General features: G+C 42.6%; 8 protein-coding genes across 8 annotated transcripts; 4 read left to right on the top strand and 4 right to left on the bottom strand.

Annotated features, from left to right (window-relative positions):
• Positions 1-1,489: 1,489 nt before the first annotated feature.
• EAE97_004925 (uncharacterized protein) lies at positions 1,490-2,290 on the top strand (the record flags this gene model as incomplete). Its single annotated transcript, XM_038875437.1, has 1 exon — positions 1,490-2,290. The coding sequence occupies one exon, from the start codon at positions 1,490-1,492 to the stop codon at positions 2,288-2,290; it is 801 nt and encodes a 266-aa protein (XP_038733794.1).
• Positions 2,291-3,758: 1,468 nt separating this feature from the next.
• EAE97_004924 (uncharacterized protein) lies at positions 3,759-5,036 on the top strand (the record flags this gene model as incomplete). The annotated part of the gene is made up of 1 exon (XM_038875436.1): positions 3,759-5,036. One exon carries the CDS (start codon positions 3,759-3,761, stop codon positions 5,034-5,036), a length of 1,278 nt encoding a protein of 425 aa, XP_038733793.1.
• A 940-nt stretch (positions 5,037-5,976) lies between these two features.
• EAE97_004923 (uncharacterized protein) lies at positions 5,977-8,219 on the bottom strand (the record flags this gene model as incomplete). The annotated part of the gene is given in 4 exon segments (XM_038875435.1): positions 5,977-7,250; positions 7,308-7,758; positions 7,819-7,912; positions 7,923-8,219. 4 exon segments carry the CDS (start codon positions 8,217-8,219, stop codon positions 6,362-6,364), a joined length of 1,731 nt encoding a protein of 576 aa, XP_038733792.1. The 3' UTR covers positions 5,977-6,361.
• A 670-nt stretch (positions 8,220-8,889) lies between these two features.
• Positions 8,890-10,057, bottom strand: EAE97_004922 (uncharacterized protein; the record flags this gene model as incomplete). The annotated part of the gene is made up of 3 exons (XM_038875434.1): positions 8,890-9,061; positions 9,111-9,594; positions 9,757-10,057. 3 exons carry the CDS (start codon positions 10,055-10,057, stop codon positions 8,890-8,892), a joined length of 957 nt encoding a protein of 318 aa, XP_038733791.1.
• A 686-nt stretch (positions 10,058-10,743) lies between these two features.
• On the bottom strand, positions 10,744-12,263 carry EAE97_004921 (uncharacterized protein; the record flags this gene model as incomplete). The annotated part of the gene is made up of 4 exons (XM_038875433.1): positions 11,911-12,263; positions 11,334-11,863; positions 11,042-11,252; positions 10,744-10,977 (listed from the first exon to the last, which is right to left on the bottom strand). Exons 1-4 carry the CDS (start codon positions 12,097-12,099, stop codon positions 10,744-10,746), a joined length of 1,164 nt encoding a protein of 387 aa, XP_038733790.1. The 5' UTR covers positions 12,100-12,263.
• A 1,199-nt stretch (positions 12,264-13,462) lies between these two features.
• On the top strand, positions 13,463-15,362 carry EAE97_004920 (uncharacterized protein). Its single transcript, XM_038875432.1, has 5 exons — positions 13,463-13,767; positions 13,839-13,981; positions 14,041-14,260; positions 14,314-14,713; positions 14,783-15,362. Exons 2-5 carry the CDS (start codon positions 13,960-13,962, stop codon positions 15,017-15,019), a joined length of 879 nt encoding a protein of 292 aa, XP_038733789.1. The 5' UTR covers positions 13,463-13,767; positions 13,839-13,959; the 3' UTR covers positions 15,020-15,362.
• A 442-nt stretch (positions 15,363-15,804) lies between these two features.
• Positions 15,805-18,200, top strand: EAE97_004919 (uncharacterized protein; the record flags this gene model as incomplete). Its single annotated transcript, XM_038875431.1, has 2 exons — positions 15,805-16,259; positions 16,319-18,200. 2 exons carry the CDS (start codon positions 15,805-15,807, stop codon positions 18,198-18,200), a joined length of 2,337 nt encoding a protein of 778 aa, XP_038733788.1.
• A 1,600-nt stretch (positions 18,201-19,800) lies between these two features.
• Positions 19,801-21,390, bottom strand: EAE97_004918 (uncharacterized protein; the record flags this gene model as incomplete). Its single annotated transcript, XM_038875430.1, has 1 exon — positions 19,801-21,390. One exon carries the CDS (start codon positions 21,388-21,390, stop codon positions 19,801-19,803), a length of 1,590 nt encoding a protein of 529 aa, XP_038733787.1.
• Between the last annotated feature and the right edge of the window lie 887 nt (positions 21,391-22,277).

Below are 22,277 nucleotides of genomic sequence, written 5' to 3'. Positions count from 1 at the left end.
CTGTCATGCCCGAATTCCGTTCATTAGGTGGGCAGTCATACGGATAAGATACTTTGCTTCTTTCGGCTTTCTTCCATTTATTCCACCTCTTTACTTTCCATCTACCTTCTTTTCTCAGGTTCTCGATCTTTAAATCAGATCTCATCTTCTCCACTTATACGATTCGGTGATCCTCATTTGAAGGGAGTGAGGTACTTCCGCCATCAAATCACTCACTATTCAAACTCGCGGCTATCAACTATCCAAGACTTGGTCAGTTTGGTGCTTTGGATTTAACACCAGCATCCCACCGACCGTCGCTTTGATTGAGATATCTCTCTTTATTGGAACCAATCGACAAAGATTTTCACTTTCTGCAAATATTCAGGTTTGTCCGCACAATTTTCCTAATAGCTGTGCCGTACACTGACAACGATGCAAGTCCCTTCCGCATAAGCTACACAAGCCCGGTGTCGTCTCATACAAAGCTAAAATGTCATTCGCATGCTGGACTTGTGATGAAACCTTCAGATCTAAGCGCGAGGTGATTTTGCACTGCGCTATTTATCAACACACCCGAGCATGGGTCTGTGAACATTGCTACAGGCCATTTGGCAGCGAACGTGCTCGCGAACAACATACGGAAGACAAACACGAGTTCTGGTGTGTTCCATGCGAGCAATTATTCGACACCGAAGATGCTCTAGATCTCCACAATGCGACCAAGCACTACTTCCCCTGTGGATTTGGTTGCGATAGAACCTTCACTTCACTCCAGGCTCGGGACCAACATAACAACAATGTACATAGTTACCACTGTTACGACTGTGATCAAGTATTCGGTTCCAAGCAGGCTTTCGACCAGCATGAGGCTGCTAACCACGACTTCAAGTGCGAACCTTGCGAAAGAGAATTTAGATAGGAATCTGCACTAGATCAGCACAATAATTCCTCGGCTCACCCATACCGGTGTTCAAAATGTAGCAAGTCCTTCCCGTACAATAGCGACCTTCATCAGCACATTGCGGCGGAACACAATTGGAAATGCGTTCAGTGCAATCTTACATTTGACGGTCCAAATCATCTCTCTTTGCACGGAAAGTTGGAACATCAAGTGATTCAATGCATCATCTGCCGCGCTAAATTCGATCGTACCGCTGAATTGCATTCACACAAGGCTCAGCAACACTCGTTCCAATGTGAATACTGCACCGCTCCGCCGTTTGAAACTTGGGCTTCCCTCAAGAACCACGAGTCTCGGCACAACTCCAAATGCCCCGCATGTCCAGCTAATTTCAAGCGTGAGGCTGATCAAAGCATTCATTTCAAGAACGTACATGTGCATTCATGTTTAAGATGTGGCGTGTGGTTTGATACTTCATCTCTTCTGGATGATCATCGACTCTCGCACCGTGTTGTATGTTCAGATTGCCAGGGTAGCTTTGACAGTGTTGCCGCATACGAGCTGCACTGCGCAAAGACACATCGAATTTGCTGCCCAAAGTGTCCAATGGTGTTCAGCAATGTCGGCGAGATAATGCAACACGCTTTTGAACATGCTAAACCGATAATTCCAGCAGATTCTGTTCCTCCCAAAGAAGCAGACTCCAAGAAAGCTACAATGGATCACCACAAGCTCAAATATGGTCAGAACACCTGCAAGAGATGTGGTGGCATGTTTCTTAAGCGAATCGACTTGGAAAATTACTTGGCTCATGATCACGGACTTCAGCTAGAGTGTTCAAAGCCAGATTGTCATCACAAAGCCACAACTCCCCTCGGATTTGCACTTCATTATCTCTCGTGTAGTATGGTAAAATGCAAGAAGTGTGAAGGATCTTTTGACAAGGACAAGGATCCCGAACTCAAAGCACACATGGCTGAGTCTCATTCGACAAAATTAATCTTCGGCTGTGTTCAACGTACTAGAACTTTCCAATCGTCGGATGCTGTTGCACAACATTACTCTGCCGAGCATGCATTCATTTGCGCAGCTTGCCCGGGAACCTTTTTCATTAACTCTGCTACTAGGGAGCGACATTTTGCAACTTGCGGTAGTACATCGGAGACATCAGACTCAGGCGAAAGTTTCCAAACATCGCGCACTGGATTCTTGCCACTGATGCAAATGAAGCCTTTGCCAGTTTTGAAAATATGTCCACCTTCAACTCAAGCACAAGTTCAGATCCACGAAGAGCCTTTCTCTCCAGCCCTGCTACTGCCACTGACCCAAAGCACAAGTTCAGATCCACGAAGAGCCTTTCTCTCCAGCCCTGCTACTGCCACTGACCCAAAGCACTCAAGACCTTAAATTCAAGAGGAGAAATGCTGTAGAAAGACTCGCACAAAGAATACTGGATGAAGCAAATACTCAATCCAGACTGATTCGTAGAAGTGGAAAATGCAATGCCCTCTTTCTGCAAGTTGAAGAGGAAGAGGAAGAGGAACTGTGAGTTTCTAGGCTTACAGGAATCATCGTTGTATTTATGACACTGGATTTGTCCTACATTCCCAGATTTATGCGGTATATTGTAAGTTATATGGCATAGGGGTAATACATGAAGCTTTAATGATGATCTTTACCAAATTGGCAATCTTGTATGGAAGGGTAATGCACGAAGTAGCGAATTTTCTATTTTATGGCATCTTTATATTGAGTAATGAAAAATTGATACGAGGGACTGTTTGGCTCTGTAAGCTGTTGTTATCCACAAGTATGGAAGGAAAATGATTTGATCGGATGGGGGTTCTGAAATTCTGGCGTATCCAAGTTTCTAAATCAAGGACAGCTTTTATGCCATACATCTCTCTTTATCGCACTTAATAGTCAGTTTTAATAAAGAGCTAATTCGATCATTTCTTTTCTACATGCTGTGATGTTCCGCTCCCTCGAACTCTCAATTCTTCAACGATACTGCGAAAAGTACAACTTTCTCGCTTTTGACTTCTCATCATTTTGTTTATATCCGTGTTCCTTTTACAATCAGCATTCCTAAGTAGTATGAAGGTATAACTCAAATTTCTCTTCTGTGCTAACCATCCTCCATTTGCTCCCGCAAGTAAGGGAATTCATACGCAGAGTTACATATACCTGCACGATGTTCTTTTCATATCTTATTTAATCACCAAAAAGTCAAATTTTCGCATTAAAGTCGAGTTTGACAAGGATCCGAGAAGTTCATAAGTTGAACCGACGTACAAGATAGCGAAAGAACTCCTAAAAACTTCCTCAAGATCCCATTCTCTTCATCTATGCTATGAATTTCAAGCTCAGCCGATACATTCACCGTGGACCCATCTATTCATTCTCCCAACGTCATTTTTGTATCACATACATCAAGATACAAGATATAAACCATGCTATAAAGCCACGGGTTATTCAGCACAAACTCAAATTTCTCAGATTCTACAAGATTCTCAATAGTGTCCTATCTAAGCTTTCCGAGTATGTGCAGAGGACTTGTTATTGCAGCTCACTGTCAGGATTTCCATTTGAGAGAGTGAGAAAATGTCATAATCAGATAGTGTTATGACTGTGGACATTTTCTTGAAACTTTCCTTGACCATGATGACTCGAAAAGATGAGAAAATATTTTGGCTACTCAGATACTGACTGTTTTGATTGAAAATTGAGATTTGAGAATGACTGGATACCGGGGTTTGATTTGTTTAAGAGGGTCTGCGGGCTTTCTTTTGGCTTTCTTCTTGCTTCTTTCTGTTATGAAAATATTTAAGATTAAGAGAAAAGGCTTCAGAAAGATTTTATACCACAGTAAGAGATGTATCAAGACGATAAGAGTCTATCTGAAGGAAGTTCAAGGGATAGTGTTCCTGAATCTTCGAAATCTATGGCAGAACTCCCCAATTCCAAACATGGAGTTAAGAACTTCTCAAGAACAAATACTTCCGATACAGCTCATTCTCCTGCGAAACCCGATCGCATATCCAAACACGTAACTTTTCTTGACACATCCATCAACCACATCATTCCTAGCACTCACGATCAAACCTCCCAGTTCCTCCCAAACGATCTTCAGGAATCCTCAACGAATCATCCCTCCAGAACTTCAGAGACATACAACAACCCAAACGACTCAGAAGACTCACTCGAAGAAATTCCCCCTCATCTCACCATCTATACCAGCTACGCAAGTACCGGAAAACTATTTATTAAAAGCACAATGGACTGGACCGGTCTCGCCAAAGCCCACCAAACCCCCGAAATCGAAACCATCATTACATTTCTCAATCATCACGAACACTATCTCCATCTGCATCCCGATGAACTTCTCCCATTCCTCCACACCAACAACGAATCATCTCAATCCGAGCGCGACACCTTCCAAACATTCTTCAACGCGCTTGAAAAATCATTCCCGCAATACGGTTTCGAAACTCTCCAGAGAGCAATCGATATCATCGCACTGGAGCAAGGGAGAACTGCCACAAATGGCGCTCCGTCATTCATATTGCTCTATGCGCTTCTAGCGCAAATCTGGCACGCGGGCGCGACGCTGAGAGATACATGGATGAAATTCCAGAATGTGGGTTTCGCGATGAGTTTTGGGAATTTCTCACTCTTGATGCGAGAAGCTGAGGTTTTTAAGCTGGGAGATGAGTCTGAGATGAATATTCTGCTTCTGACGGAGTCTTTTTGTAAGATTGCAGAGAGGGAGATACAGATGCATGAAGAATGCGACGAGGAAGGTTCCACGCAGCTGACGGAAATATTCTGTACGGTACTCCCGCATATATATTTCAGCGCGTGCGGATGGAATCACGCGCTGGAGATGTTTAATGCGCATCTGGGTGTGAAACTCAGTTTGCGCAGGTTTAAAAAATACATCGTGCCGGTGGTGGCGGGGAGGATGAGAGCGCATGATGAGAGGCATACGGCAAGGATTAGGAGAGTGTTGAAAAAGGAAGCGGTGAGGACGGGGGTGGAGATTACGCCGGGAACGTTTGGTGGTGTGTTTAATGGGATGACGGGGTTTGCGCTTGAGGAGGTGGTTTTGAGGGATGTGCAGAATTATTTGTTGGGGGCGTGGAGGGTGTGAGGGGTGGGATGGGGGTGTTGGGGGGGGTTTATTTGAGAGAGGGAAGAGTGCGTGGTTCGGCTTGAAGAAAGGGGGAATGAAAAGGGAGATGGAAAGTTAATCACATCATCGTTGATATTCACTAGATACTAATCCTCAAGATCAATATTTACAATCACACATCTCTCATATCTCCCCATAATGTCAGAACATCAGCCACCCATCAACTACTTGCTTCCCTATCTCTAATAAGTCCCTTAAAAGAATTCTTAAAGTTTTGTTAGTTGATCTAGAATCCTCAGTATAAACATTCACATGTTTGTATTTGTTTGGCAGCTCGAACTTCTATCGTACATAGCAAAGTCCAAACTCGGCATGGGAAAAAGGGTGAAATAGAATTGTAAATACTTTCAAAGACCTATATCTATTCACTTCTCATCATCATTTTTTACCCTCGGGCTTATAGAATCAAAAATTTACGAACTTACAATTCAAGAAATAAACTCGCAACCTCACTTCACATCTCCACTCAACTGCACTTCATTACATGCATAATACATCTACCACAAACTCCCCAACTCGCCATCCCAAAAATTCCCAAACTTCCCAAACTTCAAACTCCATTCATCCATTCATTCCTTCATCCATTCCTTCCTCCCTAAAACCAACCACCTAATGATACAATATAACAACAAAGCAATCTTCCAAAACAAAACCTCACCACCACCTCCTCCATCTCCTCCATCTGCTCCACCAATCGCATAAACTCGGAACTCCCTATCGACGAATTTCACAAAGATATACTTACCTGGTCTCATCATATAAATAAAACAAAACGGCACACACACACATAAATTCCCCCACAGTATGAAAAGCAAGAACAAAACCTCTACTCAAAGATATTCTTGAGTTTTTAAATTTTCAAAAAGAACAGAAAAGAAAAGGCTCAACAAAAACCAAAAAACCAAAAAAAAGGGGGGGGGGGATTCAAAAATGATACATATCCCTTCCATTTAATGAGCTCGGTTATTCATTTCATTAGATACCTAGTAGTTACTCTCTCACCTCGCTCACCATCACAAGTGTTACTAGTACGCTTGAACTGATTTAGCATTTGGGTATATATCGATCGATCTGTTGCGCGTGTATATACTATCTATCTTGGTATTCCAAAGAAAAGATGACAAATCTCTCTCTCTCTTTCTCCAAGTATCCAAGTATCCAACTATAGATCTTATCTACCCACTCCTCTTATCATCGTCTGAGCAGCAAATCATTGGTATCTCGCGCAACAACAACAACAACAACGTCTTCAGCTTCTACGCCTCTCCAAACACTCACTCTCCCTACATACTATCCTCCAACCTCTTACTCCTAACCTTTTGCCAACCCTCCTTCTCCTTCTTCCCCCCATCTTTCTCTAACCCCATACCCCTTTCAACCCATTGCTGACTCCCCATCTCACTCAATCGACTCAGCGCTCTCGCAAAAGCGAATCTTTCTTCATCACCACTAAACATGCTAGTATTCTTCAACATATTCATATTCATACCCAAATCATCCATCATCATTCTCATTGCATCATTCAGTTCTTCTCCTTCATTAACTTCTTTTTGTCCTTTCTTATCCTCCACTTCCTTCTTCATGCTCTCTTGAATTTCTTCTTTCGACAGAAATAATTGTGTCAATGGCACTGCAGTCGTCAAGACCAGCTTGGCACGAGATTCATAGACGGCATCGATGAATGTGATAAAACGACGAGCGAGATCACGTTGTTGATGTGTCATTCCGGGAACATCCGTAACAATAAATGCGTCGTAGCTTCTCATAAGCTCAATGTAATCAGCTGCGCTAGTAGGTTTTCCGATCAACTCATCAAATGTGAACATAGCAGCCTTACCACTAACTTTCGGAACGTGAATTGCGCGACCCCAGACATGTTGGGTTTCTGAATGAGGAGTAGATTGTTCAGGATCACCAAGGAAACGGAACCATTTTTCCGCGTGAGTAGGCGCGTGAGCGTCTAGAGGACAATGATAGACGCCGGAAGGAGGACGAGGAATTTTTCGGTAATCTGTGGGACTGTCGAGGTTGATTACGTGGAGACGGGACTTGAGGAGATTGATACAAGGAATGAATGATTCTCTTTGAATACCGTTACGGTAGAGGTCATCTGGATGACGATTGGAGGTTGTGACAAGAACGACGCCATGGGACATCAAAGATTCCAAAAGTCTATGAAAGATGAGCATAAGAAAAAAAAGTCATGTTGAAGAAAAAAGGGGACAATACCTTCTCAAGATCATAGCATCCGCCACATCTGTGCATTGAAATTCATCAAAACACAGCACGTTTCCCTTTTCCGCAATATCCGCTGCCACAAAAGGTACAGCATCAATATCATTTCCGTACTGCATTTTCATTTTGTGTAACCTCTTATGAACATCCTGCATAAAATTATGGAAATGGATCCTCGTTTTTGATGCTACACTACTTGGCAGTGTCTCATAAAACATGTCCATCAACATAGTCTTTCCACTTCCTACATCTCCATATAAATAAAGTCCTCGAGGAAGGTTCTCTGGTATTTCCTTCAACGCCAATTTCTTGGGTTTGTTTCCAAATATACGTCCAAACATGGCAGTTGGTGGAGGTTGAAGGGATTCGAGGGTTGGGTGAATAATCGCGGGCGCATTGTAATATCGCAACTCATCGTGGAGATGTTGAAGATTCTGTATAATGCCTAGAAGCATAATTCGTCAGACTTCATTACGGGGTGTGAATGTGCATATATGTTGCTGACCTCTCTGGTGTTCATCGTCCCTCAATTGTCCCGATGCAACGCGCGCATTATATTCCTTCATAGGTCCTAGGTCGTCCGGATTTTCTGCAGCGATCTTAGCAAACGTTTTCTGTTGACGAGAACGATTGTGTACCATTTTGAACAGTTGCCAAAGACCTTCGCTGCCCTGCGATGAAAGATGCGGGAAAGGCCAGTAAATGTCTTGGTGTTAATGAAGCAGCATCTAAGCTTAATGCTGATTTCCTTGATCCCAATGCGATCGCCGAGATATATCTTCTTCCATTTTCTCTGCTGAAGTCACCGCGATTTATACATATCCAATTCCTTGAACCTTCACATGTACGTCTAGAATTCGCGGATAAGAGTCGGAAGGATCGCGCCGATGTAGTTCGTAGTTTCATAATGACTGTGAATTGCAAGATGCGCCGCTTATCAAAAAAAATTGTATGCGCATGCTATAGTAAAAGAAAGGGCAAAAGAAACTATATCTCTGGGTTTCTGGTAGATTTATAAATTCTTGATTGTACTCTTAAATCCTCTCCAAATATATGTTCGCGGAATTAGTGCGGGATCTGAATAATTTATAGTGGGGGTTCCATCGGAAGGGATACCTCGGATATGTGACCAGAGGCTGAAACTCGTAAACTTGACTCGAGAATAGATAAATCCGTAGATACGCTCACACGCTCACACGCTCGAGAGTTGAGACAGCGCACGCCCCGACTAGGCTTGGAGTAATTGATATCACTACAAACAGTACTGCTATACTGGCATTACTATTGGCCCTATTAACATAATACACTTGTCGGAACTCACTCAGAGTGGAAAATTTATTGTTAATGTCAATGATAATACTGTTTGAACATGATAAATCTATGGAGTGAATCGGAATATCAAATAGCTTCAACAAATTAAATATAATGATCAGATCTATCATCTACTGATCTAATAGCTATGCAGAACTGAGTAATGTAGAAAGACGAAAAATGAGCCCACAATGTGGCACTGATAGCCGGAGCAGAAAGGAGTATTAGCATAGGTCTGCCAAGGTAGAATATCAAACCTCCGCAATCAGATCATTCCCCACAATGGACGGGGGAGGTCTGATTGAAGACGAGAAACCTGTCCACCTGTACCCATTTCCTTTATACCGACATAGGCCTCACGACGAGCGGGATCGCCAACTGTGATAGATCGAGAAGTGAGACCATAGTAAGATGCAATAGAATGGACAAGCCAGCGTCTATAAGAATGTTAGGATGAACTCTCAAACGATCAGGAATATAACATACCCGAAGCTTGCCCCTGTATCGTCAGCTAATGAATCGAAGACCAGTTTTTCTCTTTGTAACTCTTCTTCTACTAGATTCCGTTGTTCATCACTCATTGTGCCATTTCTTCCAATGAACACAATCTCTTCATCCTCACTATCCATTTCATCTTCCTTCATCTGTCCTAGGATTCTCTGCTTTCCTTCGTATTCTTGCACGAACTTTCTCACCTCCTCCTCCAAGTCTTGCAAAAGACTCTTAGCTCCCTTGCTCTTCTTGAGCTTCTGCCTCAAATCTTGCGGGACACGACCTCTCTCCTCACAGCTGCCAGATTTTCTTGCTTTGTCCAATTTCTTCTCGGCAGCAATTTCCTCAGCTCGATGACGAACACCCGCATCCCACAAAGGAGCCAAGTAATACGGTACGTGATGAACGGGGTAGGTCGGGCGAACTTCCCAGTCACTTGGAAGTGGTGGTTGAGCATTTGGAACATGGAGAAGATGATCTGCGAATGCAATTCAAATCAGTAATCAATGTCATTCGCACTCGGTCTTCCCAAATTCCCGAGTATCGCGTGTTGTGACAAGGCATGCTGTGATGGTTGAGACCGAAATGCCAAGTGAGTGGCAACTTCAATTTCACATCACCATTCATCAATAGCACTCACCGTTCTCCCATCTTTGGCGTCTACGACTGCCCTCCTTTCCCCTCAGCAATGTCTCTCTGTGTTTTTGGCTATCGCGTTTCAAAAGTTCTTTGCGAGGTTTGTAGGCAACGGGCCTCGAGGGTGTCGCGTCTTTGGGAAGCTCATCCTGTTCAAGAGGAATGGAGAGTGTAACTCCAGTACCGCGAGCAGTGGGAGAAACATTGAGTGACTCTAAAGCAGACACCGTCCAGGCTTCGATATCTGGACCTGCTAAACCGGAAGCCTGTTGTGCGGGTGGCGGGACTGATGAATAGATTGCCATTTTGATTCAAGTTAAGGAATTGAGCAAAGTGATATTTAAATCTGTCTGATTGAAAGTTGGAGAGGATATTGTAAAGATGAAGTTCTGAAGATGACAGGTATCCGGATGAACGAGCTCTTAATAAGAAGAGGAACTGTCTATCTACCTGCTAAGTATACACGCAGCAAGAGAGATATACCTACTGGTTGATTGATCGGATAGGAGTCATATGGATACCTATCTACCAGACTAGTAGGGAAGTGACGGCTGACGTCCGATAAGGCACGGCCGCACAGGGTAATCCACTTCGAACCAATCATGCATGAATCAATTGAATCGTGCCATCATCGAACGGCGGTGGGTGAAAGATTAGGAATTGGTCGATTTGGAAGTACTTAGTAGTGATAATAGGAGTATTGTGTTTCAAGAACTTCAATCGTCGAAGTGATCGCCTGGTTTCTTGAATCCATTTCTGAATAATTAGGTAATTGAATTGAAGCCACCTGCACCTCTGACCCTGATACATTTCTTGCATAATCTCAATGCATAACACATGTTAAGCTTACAGCCACCAGATATTCAATCCAGATTCCTGATAGATGCTTTCACCCAATATAGTGCTTTCAAATTCTCTTGTAAATACAAATAATCCAATATTATCATCTCTCATGACGTGTGAAGCAACCCATTATACTATACAAAGCCACTCATAGCTTTGCAAATGCAAGCTCAAAAACCAAACCAAGTGTCAAACGAGCATGCTGAAGCATGTGGTCGAAGTTCAGGTACTTGATGGTGTCATCCGAAGTATGGATATGGTTATCAGAATACTTGAAGTCGCTCTCAATGACGAAAGCAGAGGCGTACCCAGCCTTTGAAGCGCTAGCATGGTCAGAGCATGCATAGCCACACTTTGTTTCGACATATGGAATATCACAATACTAAAATCGTATAAGCAAAGAAACAAGAAACTATGACTCCCAATGCTTATTGCAAGTAACTTACCTCGGTCACAATCTTTTTGATAAAATCTGTCAAATCAGGGTCGACAAAATCGGTGATCACACCAACACTCTCTGGCTCTCCAGCATCCAAAGTCTTTTGAGTGTATCCTGTCATATCCTGTTGAAGCATTGCCTTGATATCTCGACCCGTCTTCTCATATTCGGAGAAAATGGCTTGACTGCCTAGTAAACCACCTTCTTCAGCCGAGTACCTGATTAAATGTTAGAATCGTGCATGTAAATTCAAAGCCACTGATCGATTAGTTTGGTATAGTAAGAAGAGGGTCAGCTACCAGTGAAATTCAACCGTGTTCTCTGCCTTTCCTTCAATGACATCCTTAGATGTAAGCAATACACGAAGGGTTTCGAGAATAGTCACAGTTCCACTTCCATCATCATCAGCTCCGGGGGCAGATAGAATAGAAGGTAAGAAGAGGTTGATAGAGTCCTGGTGTGCGCCTACAACAACCGTCGAGTTCTTCTGTCCAGGAATTGTAGCAATGATACTATTTTGTCCCCAAGAATGTTTGAAATGACGAGCGTTAGCTCCGTATTTATCGGCTCCAGCATCCTTGATTAACCCTTGAACTTGCTCGAGGAGCCATTCTGAGGATTGACGACCATAGTCGGACTTGTAATATCTGGTGTGAAAACTAGTGAAGGTCTTCAGGTTCTCGTGCATGTTAGACTTGTTCAGGTCTTTAAGTAGCGGTTTGAGATCTTTCTGAAGGGTTGGCTTTGATGGAAACTTCGCTTTGGCCGATGAAGCCTTGAAGGTACCAAGTTCTGGAGTTTCCGTAATGTCCATAAAGTTCTGTCCATTCTTCGCGATATTAGCTAAAGCTTCTCTGGGTTGCACAGTATACATACTCTTCTTAATTCCCATTTCTCTTCTTCTGTAACCCATTCTTGTTTGCCAGGGGCGATCTCGATCAGATAACGCTCATTATTCACGTCATAAGAGTTTAGGATAACTTGATCCTTTTCGTGTTGTTCAACGAATCTTGCAGATGCAAGAGATGCCGATAGAGCTAGGAGTGACAACTTTGTGAGCTTCATGATGGATGTTCGGAATGTTTGATGTTATGTTGTATTAATTCGGTGTACGAGATATGATATGGTGATAAGAGCTTTGGTACCTGAATGGATGGAGTTGATGATAGGGAACCTTAGACAAACCAAGGATTAAGGATTAATTAAGGATTGGCTTCCTTAGATTCTGAATAAAACAATGTGGCTGGTGTCACGCTTTTGGGCTGATTACATTTCTGAACTTCATAACCAACCTTGGAATTGCTTTAAACTTTTTACTTTTTATGAATAGACCTCAATTGATTTCTAATGTGGTGATCTGGAGTTTATTGAAGATCGATTTTGGAAAGTGTATTTCGATGTTCAATGGTATTGAATATACGAAATCACTCATATCGGGTAGGCAAGACAAATAAGCAACATTCGTAAGATCGCATGGTGAAGCATGCGACTCACATGGCATGGCGCAAACAATTTGCTTGTCCAAAAGGTACTTTGTACATGTAGAAAATAGCTAGCTAGTATGGATAGTTATACTTGGATGTTAAAAGTCCCGTAATTATGTCACAAGAGGCACTTGCTTATGAAAGCCTACTACCTAGGTACCTACTACATACATACATGTTGGAAGGTTTGCTCCGGGATAACAAGTCAATCGATGATCTCTCTTCCCCTTTACCAACACCTACTTGTATCCGAGATTGGCTCCGAAGCTAATCAGGTTGGCCATCGCTACTAAATCTATACATCAAATCGCTCGAAAAGATTCATATTTCATACCCATCCATACTTCGGTCAGTTTAGTCGGTTAGTCAACCAGGGCGAATGTATACATGTCTAATCCCGTCTAGAGTATTGATAGAATGGATAGTATGTCTTTGATCTTTTGGTTGATGATTGTCAGACAGCCCAACTGCTACATTTATTATCCTTGAGTACAGCTCCGAAGGCTGACCCGTGAATGGTCAAGTTTTCAATGGTATTATGCAACGGGAATTCCACAATTGCATATCTAGTACTCAGTAACACACGGAGTATCTTCCATGTGCATGTACGAGTACTGGTACAGTAGACACCTTGTCAGTAGTATCCTTCCGCGTATTTGCTTTTTCTCAATTGGCCACCGCGTCTCGCTCTGCGCAGTATTGTATCACATTGCCAGTGAAAATCATGGACATTCGACCACTCCAGTCTCCTTCGTAGACCAATCCTCGTGTGCGGACGATAATCCAAGTTTCGAGTTGAACGAATGAGAGGATCGCTTGGGGTTGTTTGGTGGGTGTGAGTGCGTAAGTGCGTAAGTGCGTAAGTGCGGGGTAAATCATAGATCGTATGCATTTTTAGTGTTGGTGCTACGCGTAGTAAGTAGATAGATAGTACCTAGTTTCAAGGGTCCCCGTCTTCCCCGTGCGTCATGCTTGCTTTGCTACTCGAGTAGAAGCTTGATTTCCCATTCCTCAAGTTCATATAGGTAGGTGGCTAGGTAGGCAAGCTACTACTCTAGCTCCCTTCCCTTCCCTTCAAAAAATTAAAGTCAAACTGAATTTTATTTTTCTGCTGAACTTGTGAATGATGCTACAGCTCCATTGACGAGACTACTCTTACCCTTCTTCGTAATACCAACGCGTGATACTTCAGAGTCCGAAGCTACCCAGATACCCCATCTTGCTTTGCTTTGCCCATCACTCATACTTGGTACGCACGATCTTGTTTGTCCCTTCCCTTCTTTTCAACTGCAATTACTAAATAGATTTTCCATCAACCAGCCTCCATCTAAATCAAGATCACCTACTTTCTTGACAAAGTCAACGAATCTCAACGAACTCATATCCATACATCCTACGTGATTCTCTCGATTCTCGCAGACCCAGCCTACACCGTTTCACGATGAGTCCTTCATTTGCGCAAGGTACTTTTTCTTCCAAAATCCATTTCATCATATCTGTAGACTAACGGTACGGGACACAGCGAATCCATTCGCGCGACGAGATACCCATCCACTTCAAGCAATCTGGACATATAAGATATGTACAATTATATCCTGGTTGTTGGTGGTAGTAGCCACCTTCTACTACAACTTCCACGCACCTCAAGATGACAAGCACAGCTGGCGTCATACCATTTGGGAGCAGAATAAGATACACCACACACCATTTGCTATGAACGCTTTCATTGCTTCATTTTATTGGTACGATTTTATCCTACAGAATCCGAGAACTTACATTATTAACACAATCTTAGGTTATTCCTCTTCATTCTTCAAGTTGGATATGTCCTTCACCTCTTCAGCGACGAGGTTGAACATGTCAACGCCGCGGCATCGGTCGGAAGTCACTTCATTCTCAACAATCTCTTGCAATTTGCATTCGTCATGCTGTTCGTTCGATCTCACTTCGTATGGGCTGAGATTATATTGATCATTAATTTCTTCAACCTTTCCTCGCTCTACTTCCGTCATAACACCACCCCAAGATTCATTCACATGCCTGCCACCTCTGGTCCACTTGCCTGGACATTTGTAGCTTTATATTGGAACGGAGCTATTGCCGTTGGAGCTCACAACCTTCCTGCACGTATCATAGCAAATGTTGCAATTTGGGGTATCTTAGTATATGGACTCTTCTTTCTTGCTGCTTACAAGGTGCGTTTGAATGATTAAAAACTCCCAGTGTGAACCACAAAGTTCCTAGAAATACTGAATAGATATTAGGATTACACCATGGGATTTGCCCTTAGTATCATCACGGCAGCCATCGGAGTTGGCCAATTCTTCACAAAAGTATTCGCCCTTCAGTGGATCTTTGCTTTTACCATAATGGGTACTCTCTTCCTTGCTACGTTGATAGTCGCCGTTCCTGGAATTTTTGGCAAGGAGATTTCATTCAGGAGAGAAACTCCACTCGCTTCTGAAGATCAAGAGAGAGCCCCTCTTTTGGACGATCACTAAATTGATAGAATTGACTGGGCGCTTGTGGTTTCAATCATTACCTGCCTATAACTTGTTCATGGATATCTTAATATCGCGAGGGTGAGTCACAATCTGGAAACCAAACTTGGCGTAGGAAGGCTTCAAAATAGTACGGGAAGTTTGTGGTATCATGTCATGGGAACCCGATGGGTTAATAGGTGTTACGCATGGATTTAGGGGTTGTTCTGCCATTATCATTTCTTCTTTTGGTTGTTTGACAGATAATGCGAAATCTATCACACTTCTAGGTTCAGGGCTATCAGACAAATTGAATCTGTGTATGCATCAAAACTAATTCTTTCTTGATTTTGATTTTTGCAACTGAATTTGTCTTGATGACCTCATGCCATCTGACATAATTAAGTGACCAGCTTGCAGGCTAGAAGTTGAAGCTCTTTATTGATCAGAGTCTGTCAATCTTTGACACCTCTAGTGCACAGGTAATTATAGTAATGACTGCTATTCTCAATGAATTGATCAATACATTCAAACCCCAGCAAAGTAGCAAGAAGTCTATACACTCTCACAAGTTGGAAGGCGATGAAAGTTATTAATGGACGCGGAAATTCGTCTCGTCAGGTGTTTTCGCGTAGTGGGGCCGAGCTTTTATATCGGATAAGAAACTTTGGGGAGAAAAAACCTTCGATAACACAATTCGATAGATACAATTCCCCTCATGTCGTTGCAAATGAAGACCGACATGTGTAGCGCCACTATGAGACAAATCTACCATACAGCACCTATATGACCAACTTTTACTCAATATGCCACGAGCATTCCCATTTCCTGTTAATATTGGAACCGACATCTGCAGGATCAGTCGCATTCAGGATATCCTGACGAAGCATCAATCCAAATATGCACATCGATTTATCAGAAGGATATTCACTCCACAGGAGCAAGTATGGTATCGACCGAGATTATTGCCATTGATTGAATACCTATATTTTATGGAACGAAGGGAGTTCATACAAGGGAAAATAGAAAAGCAAGAAAGATGGAAGGCGAAAAGCTTGGAGGCGTTGATAGGACTCGTTACGCCGAAAGAGACGCCTCTGCTGAACAGTACTGCTGCGAATGATAAGCCTGTCGGTTCTTTGATATGGCCTACCTACGGCGCCCAAGAAGATCTGAAGAAATTAACAAAAGAGGAAGAAGAATCAATTTTACTTCAATTGAAAGAAAATGTGCAAGGTGTTGCGAGATTTGTGGCTGGCCGGTGAGTTTATTGAAGTCAAGGTTCACGCATTAGGCTATAACTAACTCCACATTGTCCAGTTTTGCGGCGAAAGAAGCAGCGAAGAAAGCATTCAGCAAGAGGAAACTGAATTTCCACGACATTACAATTGACAGCCCATCTCTGGATAACCTCAGGTCTAGAGCACCGGTCACACTCATTAGATCAGCAGCAGGACAGGATGACCAGATAGTACCGATGAGCATAAGTCATGATGGAGATTATGCGACTGCTGTGTGTATGTCTTGTGAGGATGTTGCTCCTCCGCCTACGCCGGATCTTCAACAGATAGAACCTATGTTAGCCCGCCTTCTCGATGAAATAACGATTAAAAGATTGGAGCTGCCGTCGGTGTCATCCAGATCTTCAGACAAGGACAAACGAACACCCGATTCAAACTTGAAAGATTCTACCTCAGAAAAATCTTCAGATAGACTTTCGACTCCACTCCAGAAGATACCAGTAAAATTGGCAAGTCCAATTACCGGAAGGTTATCAGAAATTTTGAATTCTACTCCGGGCGGTGGATCAAAGGTCTCGGCTCCTGAAGTCAAGGAAGATCTGAACGATTCCGAAGTCTCGGAACTTGTTCAACCTGAGGCATCTTCATCTTCTATGAACGACTCGGCGATTGAAAGTATTTCGGATGTTTCAAAAATTCCAATTCATGATTCGTCAGAAGTCTCTTTACCCGCACCTAATGATCCAACAATCAGGTATCATTTGAGTGCTACCAGTGCCATCAATTCCATAAATGTCGATCTTCAGAACAAATTCTTCAACCGTAACTCTCCTGATTCACAAGCCAGAGGATTTAATTACAGGAGCATCCAAGTGAGTGGCTACCAACCGATCGAAGACACTCAGAATGGTACAGAATTTGCACAGAAACCCGATAATACTCCCTTTCCTCAACCACAAAGTCGTTCATTTCCGTGGACTGGAGGGTCAGACCATCAACCGACCGAATACCCTCAACGTGATAGAGGTTTTTCGCAACCATTTGATGGTGCTCTTGTTCATCGCTCTGATGTTTGGACATGCAAAGCTGAAGGATGTGGTTGTCAGAACAGTATCTATGATCGCCAGTGTGTGAATTGCGGTACTCAGCGTCTTGAAGGTTGGGCCAATTGGATAGATCTAGACAGTAAATATAATGAAAGGTTGGCAGAATTCTCAAATCATGTTGGGCTCCCATATAAGATCGATCCAGCTCAAGAGGAAGAGAAGAAGATGAGGATAGCAAATCGACAAGCGAGACTACACGAACGATCGCAAAGTATTTATGGATTACCAACATACTTAGATCCCAAGGTGATCAAGAAGAATGTCGAGAACAGTCTTGAGGTTTTAGGAATTCCCCTCGGCACAACGAATGAAGAGTTGATCGAAGCTTTCAAAGGAAGATGTACAGCCATAAAGGGATATGTCAAGCAATCGAAACGGGGCACTATGTTTGGTTCAATCATCTTGTCACGAGGAACCGAAGCAAATAAACTACGACACATGGATAGGAGACCTAACGAACTCCCCGAGATCAGGGGCCACAAGTTAAGAATGGTCAAGATGGATGATTGGCTCAGAGCATTCCTAAGGGAGTATGGATCAGGCGCTCGGATTTGGGATTGGAGGGCGGATTTCTGGACCACGGATGTTTTCCATCGGTATGATAAGAAGGAGTGTGAGGAACATGCTAAAGAGCAGTTTGAGGTGTGGAAAGAGATTCAGCGAAAGGGACAGGGGCAACGGGAAGCGGATGAACAGAAGATGCGGAAGAAATTGGCGAAATTAGAAAAGGGTTTGGAGGAGAAGGGAACGAGAAAGTTGGCAAAATTGGTGGATGATCTGAAGCAGAAGTTGGACAAGACGGAGAGGGAAAGGTTGAGTAGGAATTTGGCGGTGCTGGGAGGAGAGAAGGAGTAGATTGGATTGGATTGGATGTTGAGAGGGAGGGAGGGGATAGGCCTCTAGATGATGTTTAGAATTGTAGATGAGAGATTCTGGATACTTTTTCTTGTTTGTTTTGTATGAATATATTATATGCTATGATAAGAGCTTTTGTACATAACGTTTATATTATATATAATATATACACACAATTTTCTTCGCTCACTTTATTTCACATCACTTATCCAGTTTATCAAAGTGAATATACAGCAGCTGACCTGCCTGGTCTCATCAGCAGAACTACCTATCTACCTACCTAATTCCGATCAACTAATCCCTATATCATCTAAATGTAAGTACCTATTCGGTCAAAATCTCGATAAATGGAGGGAGCAAGGCTGCATTAAGATTGAACTTTCTCTGTAGATCGAATTGAGATACTTTGGAAGATTGGCCTATAACCTGGCTTGTTTTGTTTGTTTGGCTTGCTTTGTTTGGTTTGTGTTTTGTGTTTTGTATTTTGGAGAAAGATCTTGTGTAATTGTGTGGTTGGATAGTTGGATGGTTGTATAAGGAAAAAGGATGTGTTGGAGAGGTTTTCTTGGGGTTTTAGAGAGGTATCTGTAATATGTATAGATATATGGATACATAGGTATTATTTTTGATAGGTGAATGAATGCAAATATAGATAGACGGCCAACAAGTAATCAAATATTTAGGTAGTGAGTAGGTGGCCCTGCTTCTTTGTAGATAGATAGAATTGGGATTGAAATCGGGATGGCGAGATCTGGGATTTCTTTTCTCTCTCTTTCTCTCTTTCTCTCTCAAACTACCATGTTTTGAAAGATTCGGGAGGAGAAATGGTCTAGCTACCGAGTTTGATATGTGATAGGGGGTTTATCTATTCAGATACATTTATTTATCCTGATACACGAACTCCCTGCGACCGGGACGGGGGAAGAGTCTGGATTTGGGGATTCAGGAGCTGAATATTGAAAGGTGAAGATGGATGAAAAAGAGAGGAAGAGAGAAATGCCCTTGGGAAGAAATGATACGTAGTAAACAACTCGCATGAGAACTCAGAAGCGAGGATTTGATTAGGCGAAGCTTAGGTACGTAGGTAGATATTTTAAGACTCTAGGTTCCGAGGTAGAAGACTAATACATTATAGCTAGTCACCGTTTATAAGTATTCTATTATCTATCTATATTTGCCATCTAGACCTTGGATTTTTCCATTTCAATCTCTGTAAGATCATTGAAGCATGGGAGTCGAATAAGGATGAGAGTGTTTACTACTCCGTATTCTATGAGTGGAGATGAGTTCTTGATTCGAATTCTTGATTTTCACTTAGTGGTTTGATGGGTGAAACATAAGTTATTGCATAGTTGAAATCCATCGAATCCTCTGATTAGATCTGAAAATCAAGAACTTTTGCTTTCAGGACTGCAGTCTACATATGGTATCTGAGACCTATTTTCAAAATCACTATCTATCATACCATTATCCCCTCCTCACACCCTCTCACCCTCTCACTCTCACAACCTCTCACACCTCACACCTCACACCTCACACCTCACACCTCACACCTCACACCTCACACCTCACACCTCACACCTCACAACATCACCACCCCTCAGACCCCAAAAAACTTCCCCGTACTAACATTACATCTACTCCACCATTTTCGCTCCCACAAACTCGCCCAGAAACATCCTGGCAAAAACACCACATACAAACACCACGCTGGCCAAGGATCCCAAATCTCATACGTGCCATCTTTCCACAGTAATACATGTTTACCGAATTCCCACCATTCTTTTACTAAATTCGTGATTCCTTTTTGGAAGCTGAATAAGTGGTATATTGGGAGAAGTATTTTCGTGACAAAATCATGGCCGATCCAATAATAACCCCCATTGACGGCTTGGGGAAGGGGAGTTATTGGATCTCCGTTCTTGTGGAGTGTGGTTAAAGATGTATCCCCATTTCCATTTGTGCTATTGTCGGTCAATAATGATAAATAAGCCTCTGCCATTTCTTCCACGGAGTCATTGAGGAGAACCACGGCTGTGTGGGCGCGGGGATTACATTCAATAGGAAAGAGTTCTTTATGCAATTTCTCTATTTCCTTAGATGAAGGATGGAGAGAACCCTCTGCGTTCTGAGCGATTTCCTCATCGATGAGAAAATCGAGAGAGAAGTGTCCGGTAATTGGGGAGTTGGGAGTTCTTTCTGCAGCGCGCTGAATATAGAGGGTAGTGTAGTGAAACATGGCTTGTGCGAGAGCTGATGAAGGCGGAAGAGCTTGGTAGTGCATTAACATATCTGAAGAGCGACATGAGACGAACGCGTGGATTTTGCCTTTGAGAATAATACTATGTGTGCAGTATTCTCTCCCTTTGATGTATTGTTGAAGAACAAATGGTCTTTTGAGTGACGGTTTCAGTTTTTGGATATGTTTATCTGTTTGTGTGCGTGACGGAGATGGAAGTAGAGTCATATCGGCTCTCACACTATCATCGACCATTTCCGGTTTCATGATGAACTGTTTATCCACCGATTCCCCATTCTCCGGATGCAAAATTTCCGAAGCCTCTTCACACAAATGAATCTTATACGTAAGCGGTGCGTTCAAGCCCAACTCCATCGTATATTTAATAAATGAGAATTTCTCATGCAGCGTCTCCGTCAATCCCACCCCAAACTGCACTGCCGCACATTTCGTACTCCGCTGCACCATTTCCGCTGCTTCCCCATCTTCAATCGCTGACGCGACACCCGAACACGATACCCATAAATCCACCTTTTCTTTCTCAATAATATTCACAATATCCCTGGTATATTCCTCCGCTCCTGAGTTTCCCCCGGGTTTCTGCAGACGGTAGAACGTTCGGAGTGATCTGGAGAAATGTCCAGAGACGGGGATATAGTAGGGCTCGAAATCTGCGCCGATGACGCGGTGGCCTGCGCGGTAGAAGGAGCGCGCGATGCTGAGGCCTTTGCTCATTCCTACCCCTGTTACTAGGATCGTGCGGGGAGGGGATTTAGAGTTTGTGCGCCATTTGAGGGGTTCTTGGATCTGTTTGGGGGTGATGAGGGGTGATATGAGGGTAGAAAGTATAGCTATCGATGTTAAAAGAGGGGTGAATGCTGCGCAAAGTGTAATAAGGAAGAGATTCTGAAGGTAGTGTAGAATCACAGGAGAACGAGCGTCGAGAGGCATTTTGATTTGATTGATGTGAAGAATCAAATCATCGGAATGTTAAGATGTCAATATGGACAATTGCATTTCTGGAAGAAGGTCTGAATACTGAGTTAGTTACATTGTGTTGTATTTATTAGACATTTTGCATATTCGGGGTTTGTTGTTGTTGTTGTTGTTGTTGTTGTCGATTGGAATGATGACGACAAGACTTCAGTAGCGTCGTCCCACGACGAATTTGTTTTTCTGAACAACACAATACTGGCTGACATCTCTAGACAGGCATGTTAACAATCATCCTAAATTTGCTCTGATTCTATTATTCTATTATTCCATTGTTAATTAGTACATACATATTTACACGCACTGGAAAAATCTCATTGAAGTCAGAAAATGTAAGACCCGAGAGAACATTATTAAGAGCTTTAGCTCAACTACTCGGGTAACTACCAGTATCTAGTTTCAAAAGGCGTCACGTCATATCAAAGTATGTAAAATGTAGATCCCCACATGTAACCTCATATCATCTTTCTCTTCCCCAGATGATCGTAGGAGTGTCCTACAATTATATCAGTTTTGAAATCGTGATCAATCCCATACAAGAGGGACCAGATACACGAATAAGATAGACACCCAAAGTTCCAATTCTCCCCCGCCAACTTCCAAGATGGTTTGCACATCAAAAAAAAAAAAAAAAGCCTATGACAAAATCTAATCAATCATTCGATTTGGATTTGCTCTTGAGATGGATGTAGTAATTAATTTTTACGGGAACTATCGATTGCTTTGAGAATGATTATATGCGGTATCATAATACACTGATATATTTACTATTTCCTTTTTACGTTCGAGTTTCTCAACATCTGTTATTGGAATATATGCCTGTAGTATGAATAGATCCAGATAAT

This window comes from Botrytis byssoidea (assembly GCF_014898295.1).
Source record: "Botrytis byssoidea strain MUCL 94 chromosome Unknown BBYS_008, whole genome shotgun sequence".
Lineage (NCBI taxonomy): Eukaryota > Fungi > Ascomycota > Leotiomycetes > Helotiales > Sclerotiniaceae > Botrytis > Botrytis byssoidea.
The sequence above is the reverse complement of the archived record's forward strand: the minus strand, read 5'-3'. Positions and strand labels throughout refer to the sequence as shown.